The sequence below is a fragment of the Hyperoodon ampullatus genome, assembly GCF_949752795.1.
Source record: "Hyperoodon ampullatus genome assembly, chromosome: 2".
Taxonomy (NCBI): domain Eukaryota; kingdom Metazoa; phylum Chordata; class Mammalia; order Artiodactyla; family Ziphiidae; genus Hyperoodon; species Hyperoodon ampullatus.
Genome location: NC_136915.1, coordinates 88779269 through 88791567, shown reverse-complemented (window position 1 = coordinate 88791567; position 12299 = coordinate 88779269). Strand labels below are relative to the sequence as shown.

The 12299-nt window shown below is 41.5% G+C and overlaps 1 protein-coding gene across 2 annotated transcripts in view; it reads left to right on the top strand.

Annotated features, from left to right (window-relative positions):
• Positions 1–6777: 6777 nt before the first annotated feature.
• Positions 6778–12299, top strand: part of PLPPR5 (phospholipid phosphatase related 5) — a gene marked incomplete at both ends in the record, with an annotated part of 141776 nt that continues 136254 nt past the window's right edge. For both annotated transcript variants that reach the window (XM_079697989.1, XM_079697988.1), the window contains one exon: positions 6778–7014. In XM_079697989.1, the coding sequence (XP_079554115.1) occupies positions 6778–7014 (237 nt within the window). The remainder of the gene's footprint in view (positions 7015–12299) is intronic.

Genomic DNA, 12299 nt, shown 5'->3' with positions numbered 1-12299 from the left:
GAAGTTAATTAAGATTTTACTATTTATGTTCTTCTATTTTTATTGGAGATCTGTATGAGACAAAAGAAGTATTAAAGCAAGTCATCAGTAAGTGGAAAACAAGGTAAAATATTTTATCCTTATCAAGTACGTTAAAGACACCATTACACATTGAAGCATTGATTATAATAACATAATTGATAAATAATGAAATATGATTAATCATACCTGACTTAATAACAAAGGGTGATAATCACAAGAGTAACAAAACAATATGCACAGTGATGTTTCTCTTCCAAATACTTCCCCCAGTTTCCTTCAAAGTGATACAATCTATAAATACTTATACTTTAATGGTAATTTTTCTGCTACTTACTAGCTTCCAATTCAGCAATTAAGACACTATTTCTTTACTTGACCAAAAAATTACTTTCCATGCTTATAGGTGTAAACTTGTAGGTGGAAAAAGCTCAGTAATTTATGAACACATTGAAGAATGATGAAATTTAGGGCAGAAATTCATCATGCCGAAGCCTTTGTGCTCTCACTAAAATAGCATTCCAAAAATCATCTGATTTTAAACTAATAGTACTAATAGTTGATCATGGTCCATGTATGAACATAAGGAGCCATTCTGAGTGTCTAATTTCTGTTGTATCTTTGCTTCAATCATTACCTAGTGCATTGAAGGACAACCAAACAAATGCTGATTGGCATTCACAAGCTGTATCTTTGACAAAGGACCTGCAGCTGTCATCAGCATAGTTGGCGCCACATGCTCCATATTGCTGCTAAAGAAACTGTTTCTCAAAGTGTTAGCAGGATTTGTGATTTTGTTTAGTAGGATGGTTCTCATTTATCATAGCTCACATAATGACTTTCAGGTGTCTTCAAGTAACATGAAGTTACAAAGACAGTTCAGCACAATTTTATGTAGGCACTTTTCCAAATGGATCAATAAAAGTTTTGCTGATCCAGCAGTGGCAGGATTAATTATACCAGAAGAGTAACAATAACCGTAATGATCACTTATTGTCGTGAATGGCCAAGGTTCTATATCACATCTTGGTGAAGTAGGCAACATTATCCTCATTTTAGGACACTACAGAAATTAAAATGACTTGGGCCAAGGTCCCTCAGTTATGAATCTACAGAGTAAAGATATGAAGTCAGTTCTGTAGCATCCCCAGTCCTCAGGCTTACCCATCATACTTAACTGACACACTCTTATGTTCTTATCCTTAACAATTGCTTAAAGGTACTCTTAGGGAACTTGAATATTTTGAAACTTCCCCTGATGTTATGGATCCATAGATTTATACTTAACAAAATAATTTTTTTAATTGTTTATGGTAAACAATTCAATATTCACAGACATGGCAACAGAGCAGGAAGCAATTAATCTGAGCTTTGGGGAACTGAAACTCAGTGCTGGGGAGAAAATCCAGGACCCACTCAGATGAGGTATCCTCTCCTCCTAATTAGAACGCTTTCTAACATAGATTTGTCCAGTGCTTTAATATTTATGAAACATTTTATAAATATAAGCCATTCAATGTCTTTGGAAAGATTCACTAACCCAGTTTTACAGATGAGCAGACTGAGATTCAGAGAGGCTAAGTGATTGTCACAGCCACACAGTTTAAGTATTAGCAGCATGTCCCAATTAACTTTCGCTAACTTAATAATTTAAATTTTTAATTTTAATATAGGATAATAACAATAATTTTAAATGACACTATGTTAGTTAAGTTTTTCTGTTCTTTCCCTGCCTTAATATTTAATAAATTTGGGTTCTTTTACCTGGTCAATCAATTTCACACCTATACCTTCAGTGAAATATGACTAGGCTTTCTAATAAAATATGTGCTTCATTTGTGATAACTGTTTTGAAAGTGAAAATTTAAAATACTGGAAATACAGAAGAATAGAATAGCTGTAATACAGTCACAGAGTAAGGCACTTTAAAGATATCTTAGTGGTTCTAGAGGAAGATAAGTACCACTTATTCAGGTCAGAAGCATCTGGCCTTTGAGATAAACATCTCATTACAGCTGGAACCTCAAAGGCAGACATACAAATGACTATTCTAGCTGTTTTTTTTTCCCTGTTTTCTTGAGAAAGCAGTCACCTCCTAAATCAAGCACTGAAAATCATCCTGTGAGGATGCAGTATGCTATGACACCTAAAATAAAGAGGTCAAAGGTGTAATCCCAAATGCTCCAATCTCTCTTTAGTTTTCATATGAGGATGTTGTCTCTTTGAGTTTGTATGAATGTGTTTAAGTACAACATTTCTTTAGTTAACCAGTCCTACATCTTATTTCTTATTCAAGCTTCAGGGGTGTTCTCTATGTCATATTGTTTGGAAGTTAGTAAACTAGTGCAATTGTTCATTTTCTAGATCCAGGTCAATAAAGATCTGTTGAGATATTGTCTTTTGCAGTTCAATAAGTATTAGAATGAATTATTCATTCTGAACACAGCTATCTGGCCTATAAAAAGCCTTTTTTTCCCCAAACCTATTCCCATGAGATCTTCTACCATTATATGTTAATATTTAACGTTTCTCATTAGTACAAAGTCCTGTAACTTGTCACACATGTGAACTTCCTTAAACATCTCTAGTGCAGGTTCAGCATTATGAATATGGATTTTTCTTGTTGTTTTTAAAAGAAGGACTCTATTCTTCTTTTGGAGAGCTTCCCTAGTCCATTTATGTAAAGCCTTCTGAATTCATACCTTACCATCTCATCTATGAACTGAAAGTAATGTTATTTATCTCACTATCTCAGCTATGCATTGAAAGTAATGTTATTTATCTCTGTTTTTGCACATGGAATGAGAAAATTTCAGGAAAATGCCTGGGTTTACCTCTCAGTTACCTGAAACACATGGAAACCATTGTTTATAATTCCATATCTCCTTTGGTCCTTGGAAATGCTCAGGCAACTCTGCCAAAAACATTCTGTCTATAAACTATTGAGGTCCAAATCCCTGAACCTGAGCAGAGGATCTCAATCTGGCTCTCGGTATTCATAGATTTGTTGTACAGAACCCAATTGGTAATAATCCTGAGGAGCCAGGTCCATCTCCTGTTCCATTTTAGCAGGCATGTTAGGTTCTCAAACTTAAAGAAGAATACATTCAGTCATCTAGCTATCCACAAATATTCAATGCTTGGCTTCCCAAGGATTATTCAAATGGTCTTTGCACTTGCTACCAACCTAAAGGTCCCCTCTGCCTTGCCTTTTTGTACATTTGTCTTCTATCTATAGAAGAAAAGTTATCAACCATACAGACAAGGACTAAATCTTTCTATGCCGGTCTAGCACCTTACAAGTTCTTACTGAAGCATGAGTATTGGGGTGGGTAGATGGGAGGTATTGGAACTGATAAATGATTCCCCCAAATCTGTCCCAGTATTTATCATGGTTCATGTTTTATAGGTGGAGAAACATGGTGGGATGCAGTGGTTGTTAAGTCATGCACAGATAAATACAATATGAATCACTGGAAGTTGGAAAATAAAAGAGTTATAGATATCGCACTTTTGACCTACATTACTCACTTTGGTAGGAGCTGACATGCGCAGAATTTGGACAGGACAGTGTTTTGTTAAGAAAGACTGACGGCTACAATACATTTGAAAGCACAATGATATGCCTAAGAATTGAATTAAATTAAGAATTTGGGCAAGATCCCAAAAGATTAAATATGAGTAGTGCTTTTTTTAATCTAGAAACAGATAGTTAAATGAAGAATTGAGGCAGGGTTCCAAAGGATTCTTTGAAGTTGAAAAACGTATTTTGGAAAAGAATTAGCTTACATGATTCACAGGAAAATAAAATGAAGAAATGCCCTAAATAAGTACCTTCTTTGGTACTTATTTGGTACAAAGCCCAGAGGTAAGAAAAATTAGTTCATTTTGTCCTCAAAGAAGCTCAGGCTCAGGAAAGTAAAGTAACAAGCCCAAAGGCTTATTGCTCATGCTCTTTCTTCCACCTCACACCATTTCTATGTATAACCAAGCTGTTCAAATATTCATGGAAGTTTAATTTAATGTTGGTATCTTTATAATGTGAGTTAAGATTATTAACCTTGAATTTCAGCATTGGATGGTTAGTCAACCATGAGCCGGTCAACCACACTTTTTGACCAGCTAAAATGAACAAATCATGGGGATATTGAGAATTCTGAAGGAAAATAATATCTTATTCTTGAGGTGGATACCATCTGAAAGAGAAGATAGAATGTGCACAAATCTACAGAAAAATATATACAGAAATATGGATAGACCCAGAATCATTTTGTAAGCAATAAAAAGAGAAGGAAGGGACTGGTGATGGGTGTTAGAATGACCTGGGTTAAGGCAGGCTAGATACATGTATGGCTAAAGGTTAAACTTTACAGACTTTAAACACAGTGTGCCAGACATAATGAAATGAGCATCAATAATCCTCATACCAACCTTGTAAAGCAGGTACGAGTATCATCCCAATTTTACCGGTGATGAAACCAAGGCAGGAAGAGGTTAAGCATTTTGCCCAGGTTCCCAGAACTGGTAAGTGGCGGGGCTGAGATTTGAACTGAGGCAGTACCAGAGTCCTTGCTCTTACATTGCCCTGTGTGCCAAATAAGTATACAGGCTAGGTTTATCTGGGGACATAAAGATTGGGATTCCCTAACCTTGGTGTAAATTTTATACGTGAAAACACTTCCCTGTTCTTAGAGGAGTAAGTTCCTTAATTCATTCAAAGATTAAATATCTACAGTATACCATACACTGCTCACGCTGGGGACAGAGCAGTGAACAGGACAGACGAGGACCCGGCTTTGTTACACGAACAGTACTAGGCACACATAACACCGGAAGAGTGCATTACAGTGCATTTTAATTTCAAAAGTAATGCACGTTTTCATCAGTTTGAATGCATTACCTACATTAGACTCTCCTTAATCCAAAGTTACCTTTTAAAACTACCCTTTTAAATTAACACCATTCTTCCAAAAATTCTATTAAGCAGGATTTAGAACCAGATTTGCAGTTTAAACACCCTTACAGTCTTAGAATGATTTTCTGAATGTAGCACTAGACCATGTATCTTTGTAGTAGTTATATTTTCATCGTATGATAAGTCTTGCTTGTCCATTTAGGAAGTTTGCTCCCACTGCCCCAAATTGCTTATTACATAGGTTTTTCGGTGTTGTTTTCCTGGTAAGCTCTAAGTAATTAGTTATTAAATGATGTCTGTAATATCATGGAGGGTAAAATAATTCTAATTAAAGAAAGTCACTGCCATTATTATCTCATCCCTAAACCACCAATCATTTGCCAAATTTAAAAGGCCTTTTTAAGCTTAAAAGTGTTCTTTCCTGATGATAAAGGCCCACTTCTAAAAATCATCAGGCTACAACCCATTAACATAAATATTCTACAAATCTCCTAAGGTAATTCCACGTTGTAATGAGAAGGGCAGGGCTCTAGGAGTATTTTCATCCCTTCGCCTTGCATACAGGCTTCCTACCTGCTCTCCGGAGTGAAAGGTAAGCAGTGTCAGGTTCCACTAAGCTCCACCCCTCCCCAAGCCCCCTCAGTCGGCTGCCTAATCTTGTAGGCAGGGACCCACATGGCATCACGAAACGGGCTCCTTACATGCATGCAGTTGCACAGATACTTACATACCCACGCACATGCGTGCCTGCCCAACGTATGGGTGTGTTTTGTATGCCTGTGGTGTGAGCCCTCTGTCTCCCTCTCCTTTCACTTGACCCCTGGGGAATCCCGGCAAGTACCTGGGAACTCAGGGAATAGCGAGGTGAGGCAAATGGCCCTTTTCCCTTCCCTAGGGGCTGCCACTGCTGGGTCCCAGGAATCTGTAGCGCCTCGTCTCACAAGCAGCTAATAAAGGGAAACTGAGAAGATGAGCCAGAGGAGACTACGTGAACGAGGAAGGGGCCGTTGTACAAGACATGATGCTTCGGGAACTCCCGAGCTATGCTTTCTGTTTTTACATACAAAGCCCTAGGAAGCTGGAGGGGGAAGCAAAAAAAACTCAGAATCTAAAATCCTCTGGGATGATGTTTCTCACTGGGCGTAGAAACTCGCGCTGGGCGTGTGTCCTGCACGGGGTTAAGGAATCCAAAGAGGCGCCGGCTGAAAGTCGCTGCGCGGAATCGGCACTTGGCGCTTTACGGGGTTGAGCTCCGAAGACGCGTCCGCGCACCATTTTCCCAGGCGTTGCGCGGGTTTCCTAAACCACCCAGCTGCTGCCTCAGAAGGGAGTTTCTAGAAGCTCCTTCTCTACTGCCTCCCCTCCCCCCCCCCTTTTGGTTTTTACCCCTGTGAGGAGCTTCGCCAGCTCCACTGCGTCCGCCCTCCGAGGGGTACAGGTGCCGCTGTCCCAGCCGCCGCCGCCCGGTCCGCCCCTCCTCCGGGCGGGCCTCGGGGCTCGGCCCCGCACGGCTGCAGAGCGAACGGTGTCTCGCCTGGCCGCGGTCCGCCGCCCGGGACTCCCCGCCCTCCCGCGCGACCCCGCGCCCGGGCGGGCGGTGCTTGCGGCGGGCAGGGGGCGGGGAGGGGAGCGGGGGTTCGTCCGGGGGTAGCCGCCTCCTCCGCAGCCCGCCGGCGCCTCGAAACCCGGACCTGCCTCCGCCTCTTCCTCCGGCGGCTCCATCCTGCCTCCCGCGCCTCGTCCTCCCGCCGCCCCCGCCGCCGCGCCCCCGGTGGCTGCCTTGGCGGACCCGGGAGGGGGCCCGTCCGCCGCCCGCTCGGCTCGGCCCGGCCCGGGAGGCGTGCATGCCCCTGCTGCCCGCGGCGCTCACCAGCAGCATGCTCTATTTCCAGATGGTGATCATGGCAGGGACGGTGATGCTGGCGTACTACTTCGAATACACGGACACGTTCACTGTGAACGTGCAGGGCTTCTTCTGCCACGACAGCGCCTACCGCAAGCCCTACCCGGGCCCGGAGGACAGCAGCGCCGTGCCCCCCGTGCTCCTCTACTCGCTGGCCGCCGGGGTCCCCGTGCTCGTGGTAAGCCCGGGGGTGCCCGCCCTCTCCCCGACTGCCCTTTTCAGTCCCTCGCCTTCAGGGTTGGTGCCCGGCCGAGGTCGGGGCGCGGCAGCCTTTGCCTTCTAAGTTCCTCCAAGTTGGCGGCAGCCCCTTCCCCAGAGGACATTCTTCTAGGGCGCATCGGGGTGGGTGCGAAGGAAGCCCCCAGCTCTCCCCACCTGCCACCCCCGCACCCCCGCTACCCCCCGCGGCGGCTGCACCTTAGCGTGACACGGAGAGGGATGGGAGGGAAGGGGTCTGTAGACGATAATGGGTGGGAGTCGCGGCTGGGGAGGAGGTGAGTTATCCGGTTGAATCTTGACTTCACCTACTCTGTGGCCTTGCTCCGCTGGCCGCCACCTCTCACATTGCGACTGGAAGACGAGCAGCAGCGGGGCCAGCGGGAGGGAGACGGCGATCAACTGCTGGGGTGTGGAAGGGACTCCTGCTTCCAGAGTCGGGGCGCAAATTCCCTTTTTACCGCCTCCTTCCCTTTCGAAAGGAAGTGCCAATTAGACTAAGCTGACCAGGGAACAAATATCTAAAAAAGAATATGAGACCTCCTAAATGAATAGGCTCCAGCAGCAGTGCTTGCTGAAAAGCAGGAGCTGTGCCTAAATTACAGGATTTATTTAAATGCTCTTCCATTCCCTGGGCGGCTTAAGTCCTTTTCTCATAGAGCTTTTCTGAGAATGCCTTTTGGATTTATGAATTGTGTGTGTGTGTCTATACGGGCACATGCACACACATATATACATATGTAATTATTAGAATGATAATCGTATAATAATTTATGTATGTGAATGTGGTGCAAAGTTATAGGTAGGAGAATTGGTGGTGTTTTTTCAGAAAATAATTATTATGGTTCCTTTAATACTGTCAAAGTATTGGAGGTTCCCTTCCTGTGGTACAGCTCATCTGTCTCTCTCTCTCTCTCTTTCTCTCTCTCTCTCAACAAATAACTAATAAGAAATTAAAAATGAAGAGGGAAAGGAAAGGGACTTTTTTTCCCCCAGTGGTTGAATGTGTAAATTGCAATAATGAATGTTAAGAATATCTGTTTTATCTGTTAGGTTTGGATATTCATGTTTTCTTTGATTTTAGAGGAAATGAGTTAATAATTTACAAAATAATGAAAAGTTTCTAACACACATAATGGAATTCCACAAACCAAGGAACTTCTTGATAACTTCAAAGTAACTTTATCACAGGTACTGTGATAGTTGACTTCAAATAGGGCTCCAGCATACTGTTTTGAAAAGTGTTAGACCTTGCACAAGAAAATGTTTTTTTTTTTTTCAGTTGTAATTTGCTAAAATATATCAGAAACCCCAAATCCAGCTTCATGTTTGTGTTCTCTCTCCTCTATTTGGAAAGCTGTAAGAGAAAAAAATAAATTGGTCATTCTTGGGCCCTTTTGCTTTCTGCAGATGTTGGGTTTCCAGACACATGTTTTCTAGTAGACTGAATAGCACAGTGATTTTTCAAGGATTTTTTTTTTTTTTCTTTTAAGGAAAAAGCCTGTCACTTTCAGGACACTGGTTTGGGTACAGCCATAATCAGTAATGTCTGTAACTCATCCTTTGGTGATTACGATTCTGTGGCTTATTTAAATGAGATAACACTTTTCAGATCCTAACCATCCATCCATGGTGGCAGGTGCCATTTAGAGACATAACATATTTGCCCAAAGAATTTGATTATTCTCCACTTAGGTGGAACCACAGAGGGGAAAGGGAATTAATTAGTCATTATTGAGCACCTGCTTTGTGCTGGGCACTGAATAGTCATGGCCACATATACTTCTCAGAGCATCTCTTCCAGGAGATAGTCTCTCCAGTTAACATTTGAGGACCCTGAGGATCAGATAATAAACTAGAAGCACCTGAAAGCAAAAATGGTGGGTGTGGTGTTTGATGCCTGTGAGACTGATGCCAAATGCCATACTGCTTGTCCTACTTCCAAAAAACATGTTCTCTGAAAGAAGATGAGAAAGGCTGCTTGGGTGGGGATCTAGAATATTCTTGAGAGATTTTAAAAGGGAGGATCCAACTTGATTTCCATGTTTCGATTTTCAGTTCATTAGTTACAAGAGAGGGAATTTGGGAGTCAGTCTGAAGAGAAGGAAATGTTGCATATTCAGGCCAGCTGTGCTGCTGGCCTTTGTTTCTGCTTCTGCTCTTCCCGATATTACACTCTCATAATGTGAAAGTTTGGGAACAGTAATGGCAGCCCTGCTTTTCCATTCTTCTCAAGAACACTGGCTTAGCACAGTCACTTTGCCTGAAAACAATATTATTAATAATGATGTTAGTAGTACCCATCGTTTGTTGGGTTATATACCCTATACCTATCTAATACTTGCATTATCTATGAAAACAGTTATTATTACTGTCACCTACCTTTGGGAAAACTGAGGTTTAGGAAGGTTAAGTAACTTGCCCGAGGACCAAGGCTAAAAACATTACACCCAGAATTTTAACCCTACTGTGTCAAGCTCCCAAACCTGCGCCTTTCTATTACAATATGCAAATTCAGCTTACTCATAAATCATTCTTCTAAATAAATGCCTCAAATGGTCTCTTTCCCCATCTTTTACATTTCTTGGACTGTAGTGATACAGATTCTTCATTATATATATTTTTAATCTTCAAAACTCATTCTAATCCTTAAAGTTAATTTTGAAAAGTAGCTCTTCTCACTGCCACAATCTGTGGTTTTGTTTCAAATTTGCCCAATTTATTTATCTAAAAATTAAAAGCAAAATATTCTTTAAATTTTATCACTTTTATATAGTGTTGACTTGGGGCACATGTTTGGAGTCTGACAAGTTTGGATTCAGATTCAAAGTGCATCCTGCTGTTATGGTAAGAGTTGGGGATTCTGCTTGCTGTGTAACCTTGAACAACTAATGTATAGCTCCTTAATCCTTAATTTTCTCAGTCACAGGATTTTGAATATTAAATGAGATATAATATATAAATATCATCCTTTGCCCATAGTTGATACTCCATAAGAGATCACTATTTCATTAACACTATTAGTAAAATAGTAATTCAGTAAATGCCTATTGAATTCCTGTGTTGCAAGCACCATATCAGCCAAAGTAGTGGTTATAAAGGTAACTTCAGAAGTAAACCATGGTCACTAATCCTTAAGAGTTTACAAGCTAATTTGGGAAATTAGGTAATCATGCCAAAAGTCATAATGTAAATCACCATAATAAAAGTGATATATGTACATATTTACATATATATATATACCGCAAAGACCTCTGGTGGTTCAAAGAGGACAAGATCATTTTTATTTGGAGAGGAGAAGAAAGGCTTCATGAAGAAAAGGGTGGCTTTGAGATGTGACTTGAAGGAGAGGCTGAAATGGAGTTTGAGTCAGGACATCACAGAAGCAGCAGTGTGAACATGAGTGACTGCTTGGTAGCAGAAAATGCAGTCTGTACTCTTGAAACAGCGATTGGTCTGTCTTGTTTCTAAGAGTGGTGTGTGGGGAATGCAGGGGTATATGGCAGAAGAGGAAGACTAGGGTCTCATTGCTGAGTCCTGGAATGTCAGGCTGAGTTTTTCTCCATTTATTGGGAATTGAGTAGGGACTTGTCTGATGGGTGGTGTTTTAGGACATTTGGGGGACAGTAGTGTAGGGCTCTTCTATTATTAAAATATCTGTGTAAGATGATTTTACACTCTTCATCCCCGAGTCTATGTTGTGTTGTGAAATAGTATTATTTTAATTGTGTTTTCAGAAAACACCTGTAATTTGGGCTCATTTACAAAGATGACATGGTTTATAAACTCTTTGAAAACAGGTACTGTTCAGTTTGATCTCTATGCATTTACCAAAGCACCACCTACAGAATTTACAGATATAAATTTAATTAGTGATCTTTGTTTTTCATTGATTAAAAGACCTGGTGATGACAATGGTTTCTGCCCCCCAAATTTGGATACAGTGGCCACTAGCCCCTATCGTTCCTTAGATCTCTGAGCAACACAGATGATTTGAAGGAGACAAAGCTAGACCATCCCTCTTCATAGAGTCAGAAGCAAGACAGAGAAGACCAGCACTGAGTGGGGCAGGTCTGAGGGCTAGGGAATCCATCACTAAATGTGGTGGAAGTAGATGCTGACAGAAAGGCATCTTATATCCAGAGCTCCATCTTGTTAAATCAAAGCCTAAAGCTCTCCCATAGACCTCTCCTTCCTTGAACCTTGCCTTGGGTGCCCACTACTATCTCCACCCATCTCCACTCCTGGAATCCTATGAGTATAAAATGAGTTGACATATTTAAGTACCAGAGTAGTGCCCAGCTGAATATGTGTTAGCTACTGTTAGTCCTCCCAAGGTTGGGATAATTAATCAAGACAACCTATTTAAGGCACCTAGCAAAATACCTTTGTTAGTGAGTTCCAGGGCTGGTAAAATATTTGAGGTGAACAGAAGCCACCTAGTTCAATCCATCACCCACAAAAACTGGGGAGTCTGAATAGCAAGAACAGTAAAACTCAATTAGAACTCTGTTCTTCCAATCAAGTCAGTGAGTGATTTCTGCCTTTGACGACTCCTCCATTTCTTCAGCGGGCTAACACTAGCTAATATTTCCTATGTACCAGACACTGTGTAATGTACATTTAATGTGTTACTTCGTTTAATGCTCACCATGATAGTACTGTCTTTTTTTTTTTTGCGGTACGCGGGCCTCTCACTGTTGCGGCCTCTCTGGTTGCGGAGCACAGGCTCTGGACACGCAGGCTCAGCGGCCATGGCTCACGGGCCTAGCCGCTCAGCAGCATGTGGGATATTCCCGGACTGGGGCACGAACCCGTGTCCCCTGCATCGGCAGGCGGACTCTCAACCACTGCGCCACCAGGGAAACCCGATAGTACTGTCTTTAAACGTAGGCACTATCATTAAGCCCACTTTATAAATGAGAAATAAGATGTTTAGTGAGATTAGATGTCAGACTTGTATTAATTTTTTTCAGTCCATTAGTATAATTAATCTTCACAATAAACTTATGAAGGAGACTTGGATGTAAAAAGGTGAGATGACCAGTCCAGAGTCCCACAATGACAGTGCTAGAATCGTCAAAGCCTGTGCATTTAGTTCTTTTGTTATGTACCTTTATCCTTACACATTAAACAAATCTGTAAAGATATTTAGTCATAGGGATTCAATACTAGAAGGGTCAAATTTTTCTCAAAACTTTTATCTTCAATTTCATTTTTTTCTGGTTTGATGGGAAACTTTGTGTT